Raw genomic sequence first — 26,909 nt, 5'->3', positions numbered from 1 at the left:
CTCTAGGTTCCAGGCCACATCGGGATAGAAGGCAATGGGGCAGCGGACAAGTTGGGCTGAAAAAGAGCATGGACGCGGCTATACGGACCAGAGCCATTCTGTGGGACGGAAATGAGTTCATGGCTACGACACTCAAAAACGTAGACGAACAACTGAGGGAACTGCACTAGGCGAACTTACTAGGAATATAACAGTCCAGTGTGCTCATGGGAGATGCAAACCCAAGCACATGAAGGATTGTTTGGTCCTCAACAAGAGCATCCTATTTCAGCTTACAAAAACTGTTCCGCTCGAAACCATAAGGTCAAAGTTCTTACTGTACAAGACAATGATTTTGCCAGCCATCATGTATTCTTCGGAAACTTGGATTCGTGGCAAGAAAAATCGAGAATTACTGGCCGCGTTGGGAAGAAGAATCTTCCGAGGATGGACGATTCTGTAGCCTATGTACATAGTAACGAAATCGAAGAGCAATACCACAACCGTCTGGTTTTGGATAAAATTCGACTCAATTGGTTGCGGTGGGCGGGTCATTTAGGCAGATTATGTCTCAGATCGAGCGATGGCGTAGGCCAAGACGTCAAACAGCTTTTAAGAATATCGAATCGGGATGTCTGGAGTTCCTTAGTAAGGCAGGCCTAGACAGGATACCGGTGGCTGCGCAGTTGATGATGATGCAAGGCCTCCGGATCATAGTAGTAATACTTCAGGCTAAACTCTCACCAGGGGACACTTTAAACACTTTCTATAGATTCTGTGAAAATTGTAATGAAAACTTGTGCAAAGTAGATTCAGGAATCTGGGAGAATACTTAATAGCAGATGCCAAGGTAAAGCACTTAGAAGTAGGGAACGTAATAAAGCTTATAGGGATAAACAACATACTATAGTTTACAGGGGATAGTATACCAGTAAAAGGGACAATAGTTCTTTTAGGATGTAGTGTGATGTCGCTGAACAATATTATTATTAGGTCGGATGTACTAACGATCACATCTTTCATCGGGAATTTGCTCCCCCTTGCCACTTTTACTTGAAAGCTTTAAAACATCTGTATGAGGACATACGGAGGAAACCCACTGAACTTCGGCGATAAGCTGATTGGGTTCTACCTATATCGCGGTAATACCCCGACGCAGACGACATTACGAGTGAACCCATGTTTGGCCTCTAAAGGGTGGTATGTCATTCCTTGTCCTCCAGATTTGCGAGGCCTATCTCATGAAACTTTTTCCTGTTTCCGAAAATGAAGAAAAATCGGTGGTGGTCTAGATGTGGTCAAAACAACTTTGCAGTTCGCACTGGATGATTTTAAAGTTGAGTAGTTCGAGAGGACGAATGGTGCCCGTCATCATTATCAATGTCTGGGCTAGTGCTAGTATTGACGGGGGACGACATCTCTAGATACATGAGAGTTTATTATATTAAACGCAAATTCATCACTATTCTATATATATGTTGAGCGTCATTGAATTCACTACCCTCTTCGATACTCGGTCCAGATTGAGGTAGGTATCATGACCAGTGGCAGATGTAGCACAATCTACTCATCGAGTACATTGAGGCTAAGATCATGTTCCTCAAAGTAAGAGAGTATCAAAATGATATCTTGATACTTCATGATTCACAGTCATTAGCGGCCCTTGATATTTACCAAAGAGTTGTCGTTTGGATACAGTAACTTACGACCAATGTGGTTTTTAGGATATTTTCAGGTACCGCGGCTGTGTGTGCTACCGTTACATGTTATAGTGTAGACTCATCCCAAAAAATATGCTAAGCGGTACCGTCGGAGCTGTCTATTGCATTGTATATACAATATGTATGAGGTGTGAGCTTTTAAAGGTCTCAAAACAATCGATCCTACAACCATTAAAGGAAGTGACCGCATTACAGTGCTGCAAATCTAGTTATAAAATCCTCGATCTACATCTCCATCTTTGAAGAAGATAAGATGAGCCACGTATCCTACTAGCCGCATTAAAAGCCGATGTCTTCAGTATCACAGTCCCAACATATAAATAGGTTGATAGCCCATTTCTTTCCCAACCTCCTCCACGAAAGTTCTAGAAACGCCAAAAGTCAGGAGAACTCCTTGTTTATTCTATTTTTTTTCTACCTTGTAAGCAACTCCATGGCGACCTTCTTATTCCACATCTTATAAACAACTTTTTTCCCGGATTTCATTCCAAATAAAAAAATGGCGCCCAATGTGGGCGGAAAATGTTCGCTGTTTGTTAACATGCTTCGGGTCATCAGGTGTAGCGGCGCATGCGGGACCGTCTGGGGACTCATCCAATCAGAAGCGATGCAAATACTTCCTACATCCACCGTGTCCCGTAAGAAACCGCGTTAGGTGGTAGTTCAATTCTCCGTATTTGCGCTCGACCCATCTTTCAATACACGAGATCAGTGCATGGGTCCAGGGGCCCTTTTTTTAATTATCCCACCGTTGCTGCCATCTCCTGTACAGCTCCTTCCTAGTGACCTTTTGGAAGCTAACGATAGAGACAGTGTGCCTCATTCGCTAGAAGTTCCAAGGGAATCATCCCCGCAATGACACACACTTCCTCATCGACTCAGGTACCTAATGATTGATTATGAAACGACCTCGTGATTACCAACCCGGATTTTTACAGTGGCGTTTTTCCTGCGATTGGTAATAAGGACCGCCTCCGCCTTATCATCCAACAGGTCCAATTTCACCATTTGAAGCCATGTTTTGATAATGTGAATGATTTCGCCTCCATATAGTTCGACGTCCTGGTGGTGTTTCGTAACTACTACCACTGCCATGTTGTCTGCAAAATCAATCAATGTTACCTCCTTTGGCACGCAAAGGGCGAGCACTCCGTCATACATTATGTTGTACAGCAGCCTCAGTACAAAACCTTGAGGATCACCTGCTGTCACAACATATTCCTTCGACACGTCGTCCGTTTCATACCAAAGGCGTCTCTCCGAAAGGTAACTCTCGATTATTCGAGCCAGATAACCAGGGACACCCAGTTTAGCCAGGGTGCCCTTAATCCAAACCCAGTTGGCGGAGTTGAAAGCATTCCTGACAGAACATCGCCAACGAGATACTGAGGTAGGTTAGATCGACGATTGAGCCTAGCCCTCTACCTCGGAAGGTGGGCACGCAGCCAATATTGGCTAGCACAATGTCCAGCTCCGCGAAGGATTTACGGAAGATTTGACCCTTGATGTTTGTTACTCGACTTCCACAGTCTAAGGTGCGTTTAAATTGCCGGCGATGATTTTGGGGCTGTGGTCCCTAACATTCAAAACCAAACTGTCTAGCGGCTGTAGATATGGACGCCATTGACTTTTGCCCTTACAAAGCCAGCTCTTGGGAATGCCAATGTTTCTTGGATGGCTTGCCGTCCACTTGCCCATGTCTCGATGTGTCTTTCGCCCACGTAGCACCAACGTAGTTTCGCTAAGGTTCACATATTACCGCCACGTCCACATTCGACGCTCGAATGGTTTGCGAGAGAAAATCTTCAGCTGCCTCGCAATGGTTGAAATTGATTTGTATCAACCTCATTTGATCCTACCATTCAGTTCCCTCCTATATACTGGGCACCTGCCACCACCTGCAACGTGCCGGTCGTTCACTTCCCTTTTCCCTTTGCACAACATGTATCGTGGATCTGCCGTGTTATCTTTGATAAGGTGGCCCTCTTCTTCACACTTCCTGCACCTTCTCAACCTATCACCTCATTAATACATGTTGCTGCAAAGTGGCCGAATTCGAGGCATCTGTAGCATCTATTAAAAGATACTTGCTCCCTAAGTCGCCACACGTCGCAACCTATTCTTACCCCACCCGCAGTAATCAGTTTAATCTCTGGTTCCACTGACAAGTTAAAATAGGGGTCTGTGTCAGTTGCTTTCGAGATTTCACGTCTGCTTGCTCACCTAGCACCTCATCCACCTGAACGCAAAACTATCCACTGCCTTCTTGCTAGATTTGTTTAGCTCCAACATCAGTTCCCCCTTTTGTGTACGCCTAATACGACTCACACTACAGCCCAAGTCTGTCAGTTTCGGATGGGGTTTTACTTTCCGAAGGATATCGGCGTAGGACATATCTCCTTTCTTGGAAGTAATGGCTTATTTCCGTACGAATCTTCTTTTTCTCCCTTCTCCCTAGTTACACCGACTAACATGCTTCAAAGGCGCATATAGTGTCAATTTGGACTTCACTCTAGATGCATGAGTGCCTTTTTCGGGGTTCATATTATCATGCCGCACTGGAAAGTCCCGGTCTCGCTATCGACAGAGTGGTTTGTATCGTGACTAGATGCCGGATACCAGTCAACTCGAGTGCGCCACTTTCTTGTTCGTAGACTGGTTTACATCTGAAGGTTTCAAAATCATAGTCTAAGACCAAGCAATCGAGCTTTTCAAAAAAGCAGTGGGTCCAATTCTCCAAAATGCGTTATCACGCCTCCAATTATCTTTACGGGGTATCAGTACTTGCATCTATATTCTCGTCTTATTGCTTTTTCACAAAACTCTTGAAAATCTGCGCGAGAGATCTGAGTGAGAGATGGAGAAGAGGAAGACGGGGTAAGGAGTGGTGATTGAGATCATTGTCATCCTTTTAGGGCCAGCCTCAATTTTTTGAAGTAACAGTATTTTCCTGTAAATTTCAACCTTCTTGGAAGCATTCAAATAACTAATAAAGATATACAAAATGCGAAAAACCAACCCCAATGATGAATCTTAATTGGATGTTTGGCGTTGACCAGGAAGAAATAATAATAATAATTGTAAGAACGGCAATCTAATTGGATCAGGGTCTTGAAGCATCTCAAAGAACTTCATTCAAAACAGTGACGGTGCAGCATTACTCTCGCTTGTGATTATTGCTCTAATTACCCCACAGTTCAGGCGGCTGGGACGACTGGTATTCGACATTCAGTCCCGAGACAAACCCCTTTGCCACCAGTGAAATTCGAACCACAACCTTCTGTGGAGGCGCACGCTAATTGACAAGGATTCGCCCGGCTCCAGCAAAGAGATGTGTCGAAAAACTAAACTCATTGAGAGCTCCGGCGGTTAAACGTTATTACCTGTTCGAAACAGGCGCAGACGTCTCAGTTCTCCCGGTATCGCGCAATCACAAACTGATGTATACTTACGGCTACAGGCAAGTGAATGTAAGTCTGGGACTTCGACGAACGTTCTCATGGCGTTTTGTAGTAGCGGACACCAGTAGTCCCATATTAGGCGTAGACTTTCTAAGCCACTATGAATTGCTAGGGGATCTGCAGAATAGGTCTCTTATAGATCCCGTAACTTCGCTCAGATCTTCAGGAAAACTTGCCACCTTCTCTGCTGTCAGTCTTTCGATCATTTGTGAAGAGGTAGCCGAATCTCGCATTCATGCTACTCTTCAAAAGTACAGCAACATAACCACCGAAAATAGTCTCTCGCAGCCAGCTAAGCTTGATGTTCAGCACCATATCCCCACTACTGGCTCGCATATTTTCGCGAAGGTGCGTCGATTGCCAACCCAGAAACTGGCTGTTGCTAAGAATTTGACACACTTTTAAAGCAGAGTCTTCTCCACTACACATGATTCCAAAGTCCAGACGTCTGAATGCTCAGACCGCCATCCACGACTTTGCGCATAAACTCGCTAACTAATTCAAAGCCGCACAACATGAAGTGATCCTCAATGCCTACTTGTCCGAACCCAAGACTAAAGGCTCACGCATGATTGTGTGGTCTACAGAGGCCGTCCAGGCTTTTGAGCTAGCCAAACGACAGCTAGGTGACGCTACACTCCTGTCATTCCCTCAAAGAAATGCACCCCTAGCCGTATTCATCGACGCCTCAGACATTGCGGTATATGCTGCCCTTCACCAAAAGGTGAACCAAATTTTGAGTTTCTTTTCTAAAAAATTGAATACAGCTAAACAAAACTGTAGCACCTATGATCATGAGCTATTAGCCACGTACATAGCAATAAAATACTTCCGATACTCCCTAGAAGGCAGGGCGTTCACAGTGTTCACGGACCACAAGCCTCTTACATTCGCCTTTAAGCAGAAGCCCGACAAAATTTCCCCCCGCCAACTCCGGTACCTGAGTTTCATAAGCCAGTTTACTTCAGACATCCAACATGTGTCCGGGAAGGAAAATGTAGATGCAGATGCTTTGTCATGCCTTTCAGGGATTAAAATCCCTGCCATGGTCAATTTTTCGGCAATCGCTGAGGCACAGAAGGATGACGCAGTGCTTCAAAGCTTCAGAGGCAACTCCAAATACAAATTTCGCGAGTTTCCCCATTTTGAATCAACTTCCGAAGTACTCTGCGAGACCTCTGAAAAGGGACCTAGGCCATGTATTCCGGCCGCTTTTCGCAAGGAAGTATTTCATGCAATACACGACTGTGGCATCCAGGGATTCGGGTAATGAATCGGCTTGTCACTAGTAGATATTTGTGGTCATCAATGAATACGGATGTTAACTCCTGGGCCAGACAGTGCGGTCTACAAAGTGTTTTCACACAATCCACATCGACATTATTGCCTCACAATCATCGATAGGTTCACGCGGTGGACTGAGCAATATCTCTGGGCGACATTTTCTGTTCTCGAAATTGATCAAACTCCTGGGTGCTAACGTCACCGGACGACTGAGTTTTCCGCCAGTTCCACCGAGTTGGTATACGGGGAGAATTTGAGGCTCCCCATCGACCCTGTGTTTGGCACCAGGTCGGGCCTCTCCACCGCTGGGTTTTTGCGTTTGCTCTGAGACACTGTGGAAAGATTTAAATCACCCCCCATCCCGTCATTCTTCGACGAGAGCTGACACCCTCAGAGACCTGGATGTCTACACACATGTCTTGGTTTGCGTGGACGCTTCCCGGAAGCCACCATATGAGAGCCCATATGAAATGCTGAACAGAAGGGAACACTTCTTCAAGCTTGACGTCGTCGGCAGGCCTAAGAGCGTCTCCGTGTCCAGGTTAAAGCCTTTTGTCTCTAGACCTGTTTCGGGGAGAAAGGGTGCACGGGTTTGTCGTTGAAGCACGGTATCAGCTGGCGGTGTGGGAGTGAGGAGGCACAGGCTAAATAACATGGATTCGTCCGGGCTCTGCACGGGAACGATGCAATTCACCACGAAGTGAAACTCACTCGCTTGAGTGGCTCGTCTACCTGTGGGAAGCGGGGTTAGAGTCACGAGGTTGGCGGAGCAATCGAGAAGTAAAATGTCAGGGAAAATGATGTAGAAAACAAAAAGAAAGTCAGTCAAGTTTTGCTCTTCTGTACTTACTAACTCATCCGTAGTTTATATATTAATTCGATATTTATGTAATCAAAATGTCATTATTTTATAATTATGTTTTATGAATAATAAATGATTTCAATTACTGGGCAAAAAAAGCCAATAATTATTTGTGAACCCCACACTTCCGCTACGACAACCACTGAGCAATGTGGACATGGACGAAATGATAGACGGAAATGTATGTAACATGGTGGGTTGCCCGAAACAACGTCACGATTAGATTTTCGTGCTTGCTCACTTTTCCTATAAAATCATAATTTAGATTTAGAAAATATATAGAATTCTCAACACATTTTCTTTACCGCTCTTCCGAAGTATTCCACCACCACCCAACACCCCGTGATTCTATGCTTTCGTTACGAGATTTAAAGATAATTCGCTTTGTATACTACTTCAAATAACGAAACATTAATGCATATGAAATGAGACTCATTCCTCTATTATGCAGAAATAACACCGAAATCACCGTATCCGACGGAAATAGTAATGAACGCCAACAAAAGCAAACGTACCATGTGCAAGGGCTTCAAATTCGACCCACCGAATTCATCGTCCTCCAAAACGATTCATTTTGCCCTTTCACGTCGCTGCTTTTTCGGTTAGGTCCTTGGATTTACGATAAAAGGTTTGGATTTATGAACGCACGCTCCTACTCCAAATTCAATCAAATTCAAAGTATGCATTTGCAAACAGAATATTTCGAACATAACATTATTCGAAATCCAACCCGAAACCCTCCCCTCGGTTTCAAATGCTTAATATATGCAGTTGCAGCCGCAATCAATGCACTTCCATACTGTGGTTGTGAAAATGCAATTAGACACGATGTAGAAATCCCATTCATGTAACAAATTTGCGGAAAACCACGGCTTTCATATGTTCCATATTTCACCCAGGACAAATGAATATCCGAAAAGCTACTATAAGATTAGTGGAATTCGCATAAATTGAATGGAATTGTTCTGTTAATTAGAACAATAACGGTCGATGGAGCTTATTATAGTGTTCCGGGTGACGGGATGCGCATAGATTAGTGCAGATATATTTAGCTGAAAAGATGGATTAGTCAAATGTTCTGCCTCGTGACTGTATGAATTGCATTCTAAAATGAGGGATTTCCAGCGAACATATGGTACAAGGGATAGGATTTTTGGAAAGTTTTAATGAAAGAGTTAAAAACATGAATGGTGGCAGACTAATGTAATAAGCTATTGATGGAACGTTGGATGGCTCAGCAATAGCTTCTTAGTCTCGTATCTCAGGTCATGGATGTTTAAGCTCGTTTCGCATTACAGCTGCACAGAAGTCATCACCATGACATACATTAAGCACATGGATTCTGATTAAAGATTCCATTCGACCCCCAATCCCCATGAGAATGTCACAGGCAACAGTTATTAAACTTTCTCCATGAAAGATACAATAAGTCGGGAAACCGGAAGCTCAACGCTTCAGGTATGCACGGTTTTGTGTACTTCTTATGTAAGAATATTCTGCCCCCTCACGTTTGGTGGAAAACCATCTCTCAAAGAGGACTCTCTGGTCCGGGACGGATGAGGGCCCCAAAGAGAACATTGTCACTGCTGGGGTACCACAGGGATCGGTGATCGGTCCCTCGTTGTGGAATATCAGGTATGATGGGGTGCTTGCTCTTCCCGTCCCAGAGGTAACTACGATAGTCGGCTTTGCTGATGACCTGGCTGTGGTTGTTACAGTAAACACCCAGAAGATGAAGTCTACGCGACAGAAACAGTAAGATCGGTAAAGTCCTGGCTAGAAAAAGCCGGGCTGACCTAAGCGGACGCGAAAACGGAAGCGGTCTTAATAACGAACCATAGGAAAAATAACACTGTGAAATTGGAGGTCGGTGGATATACGGTTGTATTAAAACCGTCTATCACATACCTAGAGGTGATAATTGGTACCAAATTCAGCTTTATGAAACACCTAGAATATGCAAGCAGCTGGCAGCATTTGCAAAAATGTTGCCGAATATTGATAGCTCGAAACACTGTCGCAGGTTACTTCTAGCCAAAGTGGTACGGTCCATCCTGCTTTACTCGTCACCTGTGTGGGCATAGGTGCTTGCAAACTCTCTGAGGCGGAAGCAGATGAACTCGGTTTACCGGCTGATGGCTTTAAGGGTTTGCAGTGCTTTTAGAACCAAAGCAAATGACGTAAGATTGGCGGTGGCAGGCATGATCCTTGTCAGCATTCTGGCTGAAATAAGTGTTCTGTACCATGCAAGACGTATGGAGGGGCACACAGATCGCATAAATGCGGCAAGATCAAATTCGCATGATCTCTGGCAACGCGGATGGGACGAGTCTACGAAGAGTGGGTGGACGCACAGACTCATTCCCAACATTACTGTGTGGCTTGATCGGAAATATGAGGAAACCAACTACCACATTACCCAGTATCTGCACCGCTTTCACCGACCAAAGCAAATGTTGGGCAGGAGCGTGAGCCCGGTGAACTTACTTGCGGCGATGCTGAGGTACGACGAGAACCGACTTGCGGTTTGCTCCACAATCGTGAAAACAGAGGAGAAGTTGCTGAAGGAAAAAAGCCCAAATGAGAAAAAGGACGAGTGCCTAAGGACACCTACCCCGCGAATTCTTTTCTTGAAATTTGCTTCAAATATTTCCACTTTCCGCTTACGACAAGTCTTTGCAGATCGTTCCTGTCATCTCGAGTGTCCAATTTATCGTACATGGGCCGCTCGGATAATAGCGATGGTTTTCTTCGCTGGATTGGCCGGTCAACGAACAGCTTGACTTCTTTAATGGTGTTACGGAATGCCGACATCATATTAAGTGCGCGAGACACCAAAATAGAGAAGTTTGTAGCCATTTTTACCACTTTCTCATTCTATGTCGCAGCTGTCGGTGCCGCATCACTGAGCTTCTTGTAGAGCGCAGACACCAATGCACCTTTCCCGAAGACATCTTACCAGTTAATCCATCCTACCAGTGAGGCTACCAAAATTTAGGATGCTGAGATGGATTTGTGTGGATTGGACTAATTTCTTACGTACTAACGCCGTCTATCAGTCAACAACTATTGTCTATTTCTCAACAGGACCAAACCCCGCCCTGTTTCGGGACTGAGGTGGTGACCTTTGCATTCCTCTGAGGCTTTTTAAATAATTTGTTCATTTTTGTAACGATATTGAATGCGCTTCCTTGGTCGGCCTGAGCCGGTACCTGCGAGGACAGAAGAGATCAGGTAGGATTTATCATAGTGGGATAACTCCAACTACACTTGATTTATGTCGCTCCCTGATCTTAGCACTTTTATTTTTATTTTACCAAGTATAGTTTCAAATAGGTTGCCATAAGCCCACCTCTTTTATCTGGGTTTGTCACCAGCATAATTTATAAGTAATATGACGGAGTTGACCAAAGGAGTGGATGCCACTTCATGGTACAGCCAGTGAAAATTATTTAGTCTTTACTCATAATTTATCTTGTTTTGCATCAATGGTATTCCAGATTATACGTTGATGAACTAAGAAGAACTAAGCAATGCCGAAATTGCGAACGTAAATACGGTATGTGTGAACACTGTGGAACCAAGTCAAGCAGCAAACTATACAGAAAAAAACGATATTGGCAATTAATTGGCAATTAGTGACAATAGTTGGTATACAGCAAACTCTCAAACACAAGTCGCACATGTTGCTGTTCACAACTGTTTTGACGACAAACAACTTGTTCTCATATACCACCCATTATAAAAATACCAACACGACTTGTGGAAGACAAGTCGTTCAGAGGGTTATGAAGGAATTATAGGAACTCACACATGCTTCTTTTGTGTTTTCTTGCCTAACAAACGATTGTCACAGCAACAGGAGCTCGAACACAGTGACCAATGCGGCTATACCATATAGTGAGATTAGTCAATGCTAGGGAAACGAATTACCATCTTACCGAAATTCAAAAAAAAAACAGGCGAAAAATTCGTCTAAAGCAGGGACAACCCATCAAATGCTACCTCACCTCTGCCTTGAGACTACCAAATTTAATTAACTCATTTACACCTTCGTGGCGTAAAGTGTAACAATGACATCTACGCGCCATCGTTCGCGATTCGCTGATATACCCTACAGCTACCCCCACGAAAACCCCAGGCACTCGGACCCTTCGCTATTATTCTGCTTCTTGGGGCGTCTAATTCTTCGGCCATCTTGGTAAAGTGAACTCTACTGCATGGCGTAACTCACAATAAAATTGTCGCCCTTATCCACTGCCACTTCTGTGCCAGGCCTGTGCACCAACCAAGTTCTTCGTTTGAGACAGTTTGAGGCCAACGTACTCTAATAATGCGACTTGGAGCTTTTAAGAAACACTGGCGTTTAGATACCTTCACTTCCAGATTTAGATTTAGACATCCAATTGCGTACACCGTCGGCAGAAACCACGCTTCTTAGATATACAAATTGACCAACGCTTTGATGATCTGGCCATTAATGCAGGTAGGAAGAGAACCTTGGTTTTATTGGTATTCATCTTCAGGACAACTCTACATACCCCTCTTTCCAAATCCAGAGCCATTTGCTCGAGGTCCATAACCCGGTGAGCATTGATGGCTGAAATGATTTCTCTTCTACTTGGAGGAACAGTTCGTATCCGCTACGCTAACAGTTCGTATCCGTTACGAGGACTAGCTATTCCATTCAACAGAGGAACCTTACCGCATATTCTACGGTTAACAACCATGGTGAAGTGTTCTTTCGACCTCTTCAGTTGCTCGTCATCATGAATGAAAAGTTGCCCTTTACAGAGGCATCGATCACATGCAAGCTCTCTGGTGATGCGGTATATCCTTCTAAATTCATTATATTCTGCGATATCTTTCGCTTCCCTGACTAGTTAGCGCAAAAAAAAACACCATTTTGTCACGGAGCACACTACATTCCGGTTTCTCCGATTTCGCTTGGTGTCGAAGTTCAAGCGCGTCACAACCACCATCGCTTGCAGTGGTCCGTTCATCGATCCGTTTCCACGATTCCGCAGTCAGCCGGATCTTATGACGCCCCTTCGGGACGGTCGATGACCTATTTAGCACCCCAGAAAAAAGTTTCCAGCTCCCCAGCCCTGCAAAAAGTGACAGACGCAACATGCAAGCGAAAGTAAGTGACTATCAGATGGTGATTCCTTTCGAGGCCGATGTCAGCGCCTCTCTTGTTACACACATCCAGGAGACAAATCTTACTGCTCGTCGCAACGTAGCCAAATTTGATTGCTAGGTATCGATCAGCTGAAACTAAATTGACCTTATAGGCTTATAGGCTTTGTACTCGAGCAATGCGCCACCAATAATGAAGTAGCGAAAACTGCAGAAATCCAATTCCCCATAACATGTCCGAACAGGGTGTTCTCCGAACCTACCTTCGCATTCAGATCTCCCATCACGATCAAAATGTCATCATGAGCACCCTGAACTGCGTGTAATGGAAAGCATCCTTCTCCATTATATCGGAAATCTCCGTCAGTGCGTAGCATTGTAGAATTGTGGAGCTGCTTACATTGTACAATTGTGATACTGCTTATCCTGGACCGGAACATTGCCCTTACAAGTCTGTCGCAAATTAACCCCCAGGTCAAGAGAGCATACCTTGCAGTATCCGTCAGAAGCAATCCGACACCGGATTCGCGCCTGCTACCAATTCGCTTACCAGAGTACAAAAACACATGTCACATGAAGGAGAGGAGTACTCTCCAGAGTCCCACCATTTAAAGACTACTTCACTTAGTCCCAGAATGTCCAACTTATATCATTGGAATTCCGGCTGAAGTTGGAGAAAGTGAACATTCTGAGCACATTCACCACCTTTGTGGAGGAGTGTGCGCACATTCCAGAAAGAGAGTGTAGTCAATTCCTGTCCGAGGCGTTATTGGCATTTCGGTAGTAATAAAGTTTCAAAATTTGCAGGTTGTCAGCGCACAAATTTCTGTCACTTTTAGTCGCCTCTTACGACAAGCAGGGAAGGCCATTTTTAACAAAGTTATAATAAGATCCATCCATCCATTCATCCGTCCAGACGCCGGTTATACGATTCGTATTGAATTTAATGTAGATGGTGCGGGGTATGTCCTACAGTTGCATCTACTAACGAAGTTTGCCAATATGCCCTTAAATGGTTTCCAGTGAAGGTATCGCACCTACATCTATTCCCAGATTGAGAAATTGAGACCCTAGGTGCCCAACAGCATAATTTTCATTACCAGCCTTTATAAAGGTACCTAAAATACAAAAAAAGCTTATTAAAAAGTCAGTCTTCTTCCTTCAGTCCTTCTCTAGTGTGAAACTTTCGAAATTTCTAAATCGGAAAAGAGCTTACAAAAGTACTCAAGCAGGCAAACCAGTAATGGAAACTAACTCATCAACGTAATTGCCAAATAACGTAAGATGATAATAATTAGAAAGATTAGAAAGTAATTACCTGAGTTCCATAAGAAAAAACACATTTAGCCATAATTTATTTGTTACACCGAATTACTCGTCTTTGTGAAGCCAAATGTTACCTTTCGAAATTCCACTAACCCTGGCTGTAATCCAAAAATGCACTTAACTCCACCATCATTACTGCTAATTCGATATCATTAACTAAAGTCTCCATTAGATATAAAACTTGAAGAGTTGAATTGGCACGAATAAGCTCTAATTGAATCCAGCAGATATGGACAACCTAATCTACCTTCATCAGCCACATCCAACTGTTCCTACAAAATTTTCAAACACTGAAAATGCATATTAATATCTCCCTCCATAGATACTACCATATACATAGGTATGTATCCACAGGACGAACAGATTTTCACTTCATTTTCTCGTCGAATATATATTTCCGAAAACTTTGTCTGTTCGTCCATTAATTTCCGATGGGGTCAAGGATGCTGGATGTAAATGCAATTATTAGATGCTAATATTGCACTCTGTCTATCCGGTTGGGTGCGACTGAACAAGGTGTAGTTAGCTCAAATTGCATTTAGACAACGACATAATTGCGTGATCATCATTTAATTGTCGTGTTTCGATTGTTCAGGAGCATCAGAACCGAACACACAATTTCACAATGGGTCGTACAATTTGTATTGTATTTGTTGAATTTTGAAAATGCATTTGTTTTAATGGTTTCTGGGAATAAACTATGACGTAAAATGAAGATGCAATGGGGGGATTATATTTAATGCATGCTAAATGCACTGCACTTTGAAAGAAATGATAATACGATTTGGATCGTCGTCCTTAATCAGCTCTACGCAGACAAATGAGGCAAACTCCAACTTCTCTTATGATGAAAAGCAGTTCAATTTTTAGTTGATGTACTCGTCCTTGCCTTCGTTACTACCTCTCAAAACATGAAGTAAACAATTCGCTTCTCCTGTGCATCATCGACGCCCACCACCGCTGAACCGCAAGCCCACCTCATCTCATGTCGGCCGAGTAGCCTCTAGCTGACCATCCGTCGCTTTCCCGCCGAAAAAAACTGTTCGTGTCGAAGCTATATCAGCAGCAAAGACAACTCAACTTTGTCATCTCTCTCATGTCTGGAACTAATGAAGGATGGCTCTGCTGACCGGGGGATAGCTTCCTTCAAAGTGACATATCCCCACGTCTTCGATGTTATCGTCCAATCTTCCTTTTGGTCACAGAGGGTTTTCATCAAGCCTTATCAGAGGACTAAGATTCGTAAAAATTTCGGGGTCCCTACCTGCCGCGCCGAATCAAAGGACCAATCTGTCGGATTTCAAACTGTTTGCCTTAGCATTCCAACATCACGTCATCTGCATTTCTCAAACCTGGTTGGATGATAGGATTTTAGATTCCGAGCTCCTAGAAAGTTACTCAGTCTTTCATTATGACAGAGACTGCGCTGTCCTTGGCAAGACAACCGGCGGAGGTGCCCCGGTTGCTATTAAGTTCCCTCTCCGTGCCGAAATCATCTTTTCCTCCTTCTCCTGCTCCTCCTCCTCCACCTAGGATAATAATAATAATAATCGTTGGCACAACAATCCATATTGGATCAGGGCCTTGAAGTGTGTTAGAGCACTTCATTCAAGACCGTAACGGTACACTACAGGATCATAGTATCCTATAGGAGGTAATGTGGTCAGCTTTACGCTCGCCCGAGATTATTACCCTGATTTAGCTCAGGTACTCATTCACAGTTGAGTCGACTGGTATCCGACGTCAAATCACGACACAAATCCCACTGCCGCCAGCGAGATTTGAACCGCGACCTTCCGTACGATAGCCTTGTGCTCTAACCATTCAGCTATCCGGACACCTACGATACTGTCATCATACGAGCTATTCCGCCAAACATATACACATTTATCACATCGTGTGTATGTTTTCCCTGCCTCAGCCCGCTTTCTTTGTACGAGGATTTCTTCGACAGATTATCAGAAGTTCTAATCGTTTTGTTCCCCTCACTTCTTTTCATCCTCTATGTCGAGTTTAAGCTTCCTATGCTCTCCTCGCTTATTATTCCTGGCCTTCCCTCCCATCCAAATAACTCCACCCACCCATCCTTTCCTTAATCCACTTTCATGTACACCTGTGCCACCCTCCAGTTTAACTTTTCTAGAAACCACTTAAATTAGACTCCTGTGCGTTGCCTTTTCAAATCCACTCATGCTGCCTCTTACGTTGCCCTTGGCGCCCATTATCCTGCTCTCGAATTCGATGCTCAGATATCCTGACTCCACTCTCCGATAATCAACTGGGTCCCTCTCATCTCTCCATTAACGTGTGACCAAGCACTCAACACCTTCTATACCATTTTATATGATTTTCTTCCCTGTGACTTCCCCTCCTCCTTACGCTTTTACCCAGTTTGTTACATCACTGAAGACCACAAAAAACTTCGTCAAAATCACACTGCGAGCAAGAAGTTCCGGCCTTCTAGAAACTATCCTGACATAGTTTTTTTTCAAAACTCTGCGTTCTTCGTAAGCGCGGAACCAGCGCGTAAGCCCAGAAACGAATATTTGACCAGTGGTGAAGACTCACTAAATTGCGGAAACCTCAAACCTTTCTGTTCCCATTGTCGCAACTCCCGCTCTACTATCCACATATCCCGTCCGTCCATTAAATTGTCTGGTTCCATGGCTAACTCCCCCAACTATATTGTGATTTACTCTGCTGCTACTACTCCTCAGTCTATGTTCCCTCTTCTTCCCTCCCGCTGGTGGCTGTAAACTGCCCCGCACGCATACCATTCCCCTTTTTACTCTTCTGCCTGTCGAGTACCTCATTGGCAAACTTGATGCCAATGTCGGCACTGGCTACGATAGTCTTTTTGCTTAAACCTGGTCAGTCCATCTACCTTCCCCTATCCCTTATTTTCAAAAAAACCTCGAAGGGGATCATTTTCCCGCCTTGTGGAAAGAAGCTCTCATCATCTCCATTCAAAAAAATAGACACTGTTCGTTTGCCGAGAATTACCGTCCCACTTCCCTCTTTTCCTCCTGTTACAAAATCTTGGAAAAGTATGTCAGCGACTGGTTGTCCACCCACTTTCGCCACCACATAGTTAAAGAGCAACACGGCTTTGTTAAGCGTAGGTTCACTGCCTACAACTTGCTCGAATTTGTCCCCAAATGTCTAAATTCATGGCAAGAAGTACATACCATTTACACCGACTTTGCTACAGCCCTCATTATCATTATAATCAATGGCACAACAACCGGTATCCGGTCTAGGCTTACCTTAACAAGGAACTCCAGACATCCCGGTTTTGTGCCGAGGTTCACCAATTCGATATCCCTAAAAGCTCTGTCTGGCGTTATGACTTACGCCACCGGTCCATCTCAGCTAGACCCTAGCTCGTCTTCTTTTCCTACCATAGATACTGCCCCTAAAGACTTTTCGGGCTGGATCATCCTCATCCATACGGATTAAGTGACCCGCCTACCGTAACTTATTGAACCGGATTTTATCCACAACCAGACGGTCATGGTATCGTTCATAGATTTCGTCGTTGTGTAGACTACAGAATCCTCCATCCTCATGTAAGGAGCTGTTATCGGCTGTGATTTTCGACCCCAGATAGGAGAAATTATCAACGGCCTCAAAGTTGTAGTTTCCTATATTTATTCTTCCTGTTTAACAAAAGCGGTTTGATGTTGTTAGTTGGTTGGTCTTTGGTGCTGACGTTGCCACCATATATTTTGTCTTGTTTTCATTGATGTGCAGCCCAAGATCTCGCGCCGCCTGCTCGATCTGTATGAAGGCAGTTTGTACGTGGCGGGTCGTTCTTCCCGTGATGTCGATATTGTCAGCGTACGCCAATAGTTGGATGAACTTAAAAAGGATCGAACCCCTCGCATTTACATCAGCATCACGGATCACTTTCTCCAGGGCCAGGTTACAGAGGACGCATGATAGGGCGTCCCGTCATTGATGTCGAATGGTCTGGAGAGTGATCCTGATGTTTTTATCTGGCCCCGCACATTGGTCAGGGTCAGCCTAGTCAGTCTTATCAATTTTGTCGGGATACCGAATTCTCTCATAGCCGTATAGTCTTACCCTGAAGATGGTGCAACTGATGTCCATATTCTAGCAGTTTTCCATCGCTTGCCGCAGTGAGAAAATCTGATCTGTTGCCTGGAGTGAGGTCTCTTTGGTATGGGTCAATGAAGTTCAGGGCGTTTGGGGTTATCCGACCTGGCAAGATAGCAGAGAATATCTTATAGATGGTACTCAGCAACGTGATACCTCTATAATTGCTGCACTGCGTGATATCTCCCTTTTAATATATGGGACAGATAATGCCTCGTTGCCAGTCGCAGGCATTGATTCGCTGCCGAACACTGTAAGCATAAGCTGATGAACCGCTTGGTGAAATTGGTCGCCTCCATATTTAACCAAATCAGCTGGAATTTCATCGCCTTCTGGCGACTTATGATTTTTAAGCCGATGAATTGTACGGACTGTTTCTTCTTTACCTGGTGCTGGCAGTATTTGTCCATCGTCTTCAGTTGGCGGGACCACGAACTCGGTGATGTTCTGGTTGTACAGCAGTTCATCTAAGTACTGAGCCCATCGCTCCAATATGCCCATTCTGACATATCCCCACGTCTTCGATGTTATCGTCCAATCTTCCTTTTGGTCACAGAGGGTTTTCATCAAGCCTTATCAGAGGACTAAGATTCGTAAAAATTTCGGGGTCCCTACCTGCCGCGCCGAATCAAAGGACCAATCTGTCGGATTTCAAACTGTTTGCCTTAGCATTCCAACATCACGTCATCTGCATTTCTCAAACCTGGTTGGATGATAGGATTTTAGATTCCGAGCTCCTAGAAAGTTACTCAGTCTTTCATTATGACAGAGACTGCGCTGTCCTTGGCAAGACAACCGGCGGAGGTGCCCCGGTTGCTATTAAGTTCCCTCTCCGTGCCGAAATCATCTTTTCCTCCTTCTCCTGCTCCTCCTCCTCCACCTAGGATAATAATAATAATAATCGTTGGCACAACAATCCATATTGGATCAGGGCCTTGAAGTGTGTTAGAGCACTTCATTCAAGACCGTAACGGTACACTACAGGATCATAGTATCCTATAGGAGGTAATGTGGTCAGCTTTACGCTCGCCCGAGATTATTACCCTGATTTAGCTCAGGTACTCATTCACAGTTGAGTCGACTGGTATCCGACGTCAAATCACGACACAAATCCCACTGCCGCCAGCGAGATTTGAACCGCGACCTTCCGTACGATAGCCTTGTGCTCTAACCATTCAGCTATCCGGACACCTACGATACTGTCATCATACGAGCTATTCCGCCAAACATATACACATTTATCACATCGTGTGTATGTTTTCCCTGCCTCAGCCCGCTTTCTTTGTACGAGGATTTCTTCGACAGATTATCAGAAGTTCTAATCGTTTTGTTCCCCTCACTTCTTTTCATCCTCTATGTCGAGTTTAAGCTTCCTATGCTCTCCTCGCTTATTATTCCTGGCCTTCCCTCCCATCCAAATAACTCCACCCACCCATCCTTTCCTTAATCCACTTTCATGTACACCTGTGCCACCCTCCAGTTTAACTTTTCTAGAAACCACTTAAATTAGACTCCTGTGCGTTGCCTTTTCAAATCCACTCATGCTGCCTCTTACGTTGCCCTTGGCGCCCATTATCCTGCTCTCGAATTCGATGCTCAGATATCCTGACTCCACTCTCCGATAATCAACTGGGTCCCTCTCATCTCTCCATTAACGTGTGACCAAGCACTCAACACCTTCTATACCATTTTATATGATTTTCTTCCCTGTGACTTCCCCTCCTCCTTACGCTTTTACCCAGTTTGTTACATCACTGAAGACCACAAAAAACTTCGTCAAAATCACACTGCGAGCAAGAAGTTCCGGCCTTCTAGAAACTATCCTGACATAGTTTTTTTTCAAAACTCTGCGTTCTTCGTAAGCGCGGAACCAGCGCGTAAGCCCAGAAACGAATATTTGACCAGTGGTGAAGACTCACTAAATTGCGGAAACCTCAAACCTTTCTGTTCCCATTGTCGCAACTCCCGCTCTACTATCCACATATCCCGTCCGTCCATTAAATTGTCTGGTTCCATGGCTAACTCCCCCAACTATATTGTGATTTACTCTGCTGCTACTACTCCTCAGTCTATGTTCCCTCTTCTTCCCTCCCGCTGGTGGCTGTAAACTGCCCCGCACGCATACCATTCCCCTTTTTACTCTTCTGCCTGTCGAGTACCTCATTGGCAAACTTGATGCCAATGTCGGCACTGGCTACGATAGTCTTTTTGCTTAAACCTGGTCAGTCCATCTACCTTCCCCTATCCCTTATTTTCAAAAAAACCTCGAAGGGGATCATTTTCCCGCCTTGTGGAAAGAAGCTCTCATCATCTCCATTCAAAAAAATAGACACTGTTCGTTTGCCGAGAATTACCGTCCCACTTCCCTCTTTTCCTCCTGTTACAAAATCTTGGAAAAGTATGTCAGCGACTGGTTGTCCACCCACTTTCGCCACCACATAGTTAAAGAGCAACACGGCTTTGTTAAGCGTAGGTTCACTGCCTACAACTTGCTCGAATTTGTCCCCAAATGTCTAAATTCATGGCAAGAAGTACATACCATTTACACCGACTTTGCTACAGCCCTCATTATCATTATAATCAATGGCACAACAACCGGTATCCGGTCTAGGCTTACCTTAACAAGGAACTCCAGACATCCCGGTTTTGTGCCGAGGTTCACCAATTCGATATCCCTAAAAGCTCTGTCTGGCGTTATGACTTACGCCACCGGTCCATCTCAGCTAGACCCTAGCTCGTCTTCTTTTCCTACCATAGATACTGCCCCTAAAGACTTTTCGGGCTGGATCATCCTCATCCATACGGATTAAGTGACCCGCCTACCGTAACTTATTGAACCGGATTTTATCCACAACCAGACGGTCATGGTATCGTTCATAGATTTCGTCGTTGTGTAGACTACAGAATCCTCCATCCTCATGTAAGGAGCTGTTATCGGCTGTGATTTTCGACCCCAGATAGGAGAAATTATCAACGGCCTCAAAGTTGTAGTTTCCTATATTTATTCTTCCTGTTTAACAAAAGCGGTTTGATGTTGTTAGTTGGTTGGTCTTTGGTGCTGACGTTGCCACCATATATTTTGTCTTGTTTTCATTGATGTGCAGCCCAAGATCTCGCGCCGCCTGCTCGATCTGTATGAAGGCAGTTTGTACGTGGCGGGTCGTTCTTCCCGTGATGTCGATATTGTCAGCGTACGCCAATAGTTGGATGAACTTAAAAAGGATCGAACCCCTCGCATTTACATCAGCATCACGGATCACTTTCTCCAGGGCCAGGTTACAGAGGACGCATGATAGGGCGTCCCGTCATTGATGTCGAATGGTCTGGAGAGTGATCCTGATGTTTTTATCTGGCCCCGCACATTGGTCAGGGTCAGCCTAGTCAGTCTTATCAATTTTGTCGGGATACCGAATTCTCTCATAGCCGTATAGTCTTACCCTGAAGATGGTGCAACTGATGTCCATATTCTAGCAGTTTTCCATCGCTTGCCGCAGTGAGAAAATCTGATCTGTTGCCTGGAGTGAGGTCTCTTTGGTATGGGTCAATGAAGTTCAGGGCGTTTGGGGTTATCCGACCTGGCAAGATAGCAGAGAATATCTTATAGATGGTACTCAGCAACGTGATACCTCTATAATTGCTGCACTGCGTGATATCTCCCTTTTAATATATGGGACAGATAATGCCTCGTTGCCAGTCGCAGGCATTGATTCGCTGCCGAACACTGTAAGCATAAGCTGATGAACCGCTTGGTGAAATTGGTCGCCTCCATATTTAACCAAATCAGCTGGAATTTCATCGCCTTCTGGCGACTTATGATTTTTAAGCCGATGAATTGTACGGACTGTTTCTTCTTTACCTGGTGCTGGCAGTATTTGTCCATCGTCTTCAGTTGGCGGGACCACGAACTCGGTGATGTTCTGGTTGTACAGCAGTTCATCTAAGTACTGAGCCCATCGCTCCAATATGCCCATTCTGTAGGAAATCAGATTTCCCTCTTTGTCTCGGCAGGATGAACATCGAGGTGTGTAAGATTTCATCCTGCTGACTTGTTGGTGAAACTTCCGCGTCTGGGTATTTTCGTACCCCCCCTACATGTTCTGACATTCATCAAGGCTGAAAGGTAGCGACATTCGATCAACACGTGGTCCCGTCTGAAGAGCCCACGTTTGTTTGTAGATCGCTTTCCGCGCAACCTAGGTACTTCCAATAACCATTTCGTGTGATACTGCTAACTGAATAATCCGCTGTCCTTTATCATTTGTATTTTGATGTAAGCTGTGCGCCTCAACACGGGCTGAATTCCTACTTGGCTGTTAAAATCCCCAAGTATGATTTCATTTGCTCAACTGCAACTGCATTTTCCTCTTTAGGGGATTGAACATTAATGGTCTTTATATTTCCAAATCTGACACGCATAGCCCTTCACTTATAATTTTCAAAGCCGATAACCGCAGGGTTTCATTTTTGGCTGACTAAGAAACCTTCTCCAAACACATGATTTACTGGATGGCCACTATAATACATGGTATAGTAACTATTCTCAATAAAACCGGTCCCTGTACAACGCATCTCCTGCAACGCTGTTACATCAGCCTTATATTGGGAGAAGGTATCGGCTAGCTCCTTTTCTGTACAGGAAGCGCACGTTCCATGAGAAAATGCGAAGATCGCTATTCCGTTGCCATTATCGGGTTCGTCGTTGTATTATCCCTCCAGTCCGAAGCTCTTTTTGTGGCTTCGCAACAAGGTGTTTTTCGTGTAGGGTTATCAGCCCTATCCAACCCCAACCTGGAGGGCCAGTTGGTACAATTTGTCCCGTTTTTAGGCGCGGAAGACTCACCTTCATCCTTCTCCGTCTGCAGCTTTTCGTTAAGAAAGAACTCCCAGCGGTCACCACGTGCTCGTGGAGATAGGGTTTGGTAGTAGAGCTGTTGGTTCAGCAGGAGTTTTATGGTTATATATAGGTTTATAGGTTTTATGCTCCATTGACCCTTTGACCCTAGCTAAAGCCTTCGACACTATAAATCACAAGATACTTCTATCCAAGCTCTCGTCTCTAAGCGTTCCCGGTTTGCTCTATGCCGACCATCTTAAGCTGTTTTTCGCTATATCCTCGCCTGTGGACTGTCTTCCTCTCAATTTAACCAAGACACTCTGGTTCGTTGGTGCTCTGCTAATTGTTTAACGCTAAACGTCAGAAAATGTCACTCTAGGTGCTACTCGCTTAAATCCTCAATCACTTCCTTCTCTTACTCTCTTAAGGGACATTCCTTATCATCTAAATTCCACTGAAGACCTTGCGGTCCGCTTCGACACCCATTACTTGGAAGTCACCAAACGAACAGCAAAATTGTAAGGCTTTACACTTCGCTCCTCCTCTTATTTTGACTCAATTCAATCCACCTTAGCTCTCTTCAATTCACTCGTGCGGAATACCCTTGAGTACTGCTCCGTGATCTGGTCACCTTCCCGTAACTGTGATTGTCTTGCTCTTGAAAATGTGCAACGTAAATTCACTCGTTCCCTCTTCTTTACGAGCTTCCCTCGTGTGGACTACCCCTCGCGCCTCCGCTTTCTGAACCTCACTTCCTACAACTGCATAGATCCTATCTCGATTTATGGACATTTTTTAAGCTTTTCTCGGGTATGATGGACTGCCTCACCGCTAAGGATATCACCTGCCATCCTGCGTCTTATAACACATGCAACGCAAGCACTTTCAACGTGCTCTTCGCAAAGCTCGAAGTCCACTTCCATTCCCGGGTTCCTAGGCTTTGTCGAAGTTACAACGCACAACAGCTTCATCCTTTTAACTCCTCTTCTTTAAGTAGTTTTAAGCATAGGATAAGATTATTACTTTCTTCTCCTGCTAAAAATATAAGCCATTTTCGCAACCATTTTGATATGGATTGTTGCGATAGGGACTATTTCGCTAGTAAACCCACCAGTTTTTATACCATTTCATTTCGCCAATTAGTTATGGTCAATAATACTATTAAGACAAAAATGAATAATTGCAAAACTATCTTTCTCTGTGCTCTCATTAAAGCATACCCTCAACATCAATATAGAAATCAAATCAAATATTCTGAAGGACATATGTACATATTTTTGCCGACCGGTCATCCAGACAGTTTCCATCATCAAATACAACTATCCCCTCCACTATCATCGCTAGTAGATGAAGTTCAAGATATTTTAATGAAAGATAAACAGATTTAAATAATTTTTTCATTTTTTAATTCTCTATTTTACTAATTTCAATATAATTTCCTTCTATAATTTGGATATTTTATTTTCTTTTTTTGTTGCCATCGTTTCGTGGACAATCGTACAGTCACAGATACTGGTAAGTTTATATTTCAATTCTATTTTCTTTCCTTAACTTTCTACTCTTTTTCTCCATTATATCATTCATACGATTTTTCTATTATCATTACTCTCAATTTCCTGTTTGGTTCTATTCTATTCTATTCTATTGTTAACTTTAGAATATCACTAATTTCACTTTTGAATTATTTAACTCTTTGCATGTTTTTTTAAGATTTTTTAATATGTGAAGATAATAAATACAACAGAAACGATAAACAGCCTGCAGCTTCACTTAACAGAAAAACAACAATAAAAGATATTTTGTGTCCTGAGATTTTTACCAGGTATATCAAGCCAGCAATTTTGACCGCTAAGAACGAAAGGTGTGTGCTTGCGAAAATGTTTAGCCCCGCATGCTGATGTACATATATGCTTTTGCCAGCAAGAATACCATGTAATGCATTCAAGATCTCCATTCTCCGTCCAAGCATTGCTCCTTACTCCAATTATCTTGACAATTTTCCATCATATCAAACAAAAACCCCAAAGTAGTATTCCACCTTGGTATCCAATAAAACAAGGGTAAAAGGTGACTTCATACTCTTTAAAAACGAGAGCCGGGCATCCACGTTTCATCGCAGCTAACGATATGTCTGAGGAAGCTTCCACTTTCAGCCGCATACTGAGCGGAAAGCTCTAAGAATTTTTGCAAATTGGCATTTCTCTGTTCAGAAGGAAGAAGCTGAGGAACCAATTTTACTGAAAGACAAGTTATTCAATGTGGCTAGCTCTCCGACTCCCTTCTCAGGTTTGGCATATGAATCCGTCTCTTTATCAGGTTTGATATTTGACTATCCTCGTCCATACCTCTAGAGTACTTGCACCTCTAATCGATCAAGCACTAAATGTCCAAGTTACTGCATTCTTCGTTGCATTATCTCCTGCGATATTCTATACATCAACGACCTATTCTAAGTAGAAAGTCACCAGAAAAATTGTCGAATTGCATTGAGCGTTGAGAAACTTCCTTAAGATTAGGAGGTGACAACCAAGGGAAAAGGCAAGTGGCGTATATTCTCTTCTGACAACCCACATCTAAGGAATTGAAGTTATGAAAGTAACCGGAATACAACAGCATGAAAAAGCTCCAGCCATGAGAGGAGGAGTCAGTGATCACTGCTGCATGGTGAACCTCTACAAGCTCCATTTTCTCTTTATTTCAACAAAAAAACAATGTCTGTGTGGTCTAAGACTTTCCCTATCCTACCTAAAAAAAATAATTCAGATACTATTCTACGGAGGCTCAAATTTTTAATGACTATTCCTCAAACTTGGAATTTATTTCAAACGAAAGGTATACCTACACCTACGGCGCTCGAAAGGTACACCATAAACCTGATATTTTAGACGTCCATTACTCCGAGAGAGATCAAACAGACGTCATCACCTTAGCAGAGTTAATAATCGTTGGCAGGACAATCCAATTGGAACAGGGCCTTGAAGTGTGTCAGAGCACTTAATTCAAAACCGTTACAGTACGCTATAGAAGGCAATGTGACTCAGGCACTCATTCACAGCCGAGTCAACTAGTAGCCGACATCCATTCAAAATACAAATCCCTGTATCACCAGTAAGGGACGAAACCTCTATATACGTCCTGCGACAGTGTCCAGCACTTGTGCAAAGTAGGTCGAGACATCTGGGAGAACACTTAATACCAGATGCAAAGCTGAAACATCTGGAAGTGGGGAACATACTAAAGTTCCTAACGGTTACAGGCCTGGTTGAGATACTATGATCAATAGGTACACTATAACCAGTAAAAGGGGCACAATAGTTCTTCAAGGACGCGGTGCGACTTTCCCTTAACAGAATAATAATAATCACCAATAAGACTTGAAACGCGACCTTATAATGAACTCAGGGGAAATAGGAGGATCAGATAATGATCCTCATTCCCCTAAGTTCATTATAAATGGCCCCCAACGTGGGGCCCAGCATTTTCTGGATTCAGGCCTAATTTCTTATTTGCAGGTTTTCTGAATCAAGTGGAAGATAGCCTATTCCGGCTTAAAGCTTCGTTTGGTGGTTTCGGGTAACGAATCAATAGATTCTCAACATATGTTCCCGACTAGGCTCCACGCACACTTGCCTTCACATTTCTAGTTTTAGGTTTCACGCCTTTTCCCCGGAAGCAAGTGTTTCTAAGCCTCAATTTTCTTTGCCACCTTGTAACGTAGAGTTTCCTGCCCTATCCTTGGTAGAATACCATAAGAGCTAGTCGTTTGTTGTGTTTGTCTTTGAGACTTACCGTCTCGTAGGTAATTGCCTTCCAGAAACCTCTGGATCTACGGGCCTTTGCGGCTATAAGCTGACAGGTATTCGTTTTTTTTCTATTTCATACTCGGCACTCAAGACATTGTTGGTCCGTTTGCTGATCAGACCTACCTTCAGTCAAAACCTTGAGGCATTATGCCTCTTACGAGGATGTCAGGGTTCCCTTTGACAGCAAATATCAACTTAATCTTCATTATGTCAACGTATTCAGTCACCTATTCTTGGTGATATCCTCAAACTTCCTTTATAATTCCTTCATGCATAAAATTTTTGACTACGTTACCATAGCTTGACCACGTTGCCATAATTGTGATCTTATGAGACCGAATCAATTCAGATGCAGTTTACTCGATACCTAAGCCTGTAAAA

The 26,909-nt window shown here is 43.8% G+C and overlaps 1 protein-coding gene across 8 annotated transcripts in view; it reads left to right on the top strand.

Annotated features, from left to right (window-relative positions):
• The window catches only part of LOC119655840 (potassium voltage-gated channel protein eag), a 274,252-nt gene that overhangs the window by 172,936 nt on the left and 74,407 nt on the right, over positions 1–26,909 (top strand). For 5 of the 8 annotated variants that reach the window (XM_038061948.1, XM_038061953.1, XM_038061947.1 and 2 more), the window contains exon 5: positions 24,229–24,240. The exons of the other annotated variants lie outside the window; for them this stretch is intronic. In XM_038061948.1, coding sequence (XP_037917876.1) covers positions 24,229–24,240 — 12 coding nt within the window. The remainder of the gene's footprint in view (positions 1–24,228; positions 24,241–26,909) is intronic. 8 annotated transcript variants of the gene reach the window in all.

The sequence above is a fragment of the Hermetia illucens genome, chromosome 4, assembly GCF_905115235.1.
Source record: "Hermetia illucens chromosome 4, iHerIll2.2.curated.20191125, whole genome shotgun sequence".
Classification (NCBI taxonomy): Eukaryota; Metazoa; Arthropoda; class Insecta; order Diptera; family Stratiomyidae; genus Hermetia; species Hermetia illucens.
Note: the sequence above shows the minus strand (reverse complement) of the source record. Positions and strands in the feature narration are given on the sequence as shown.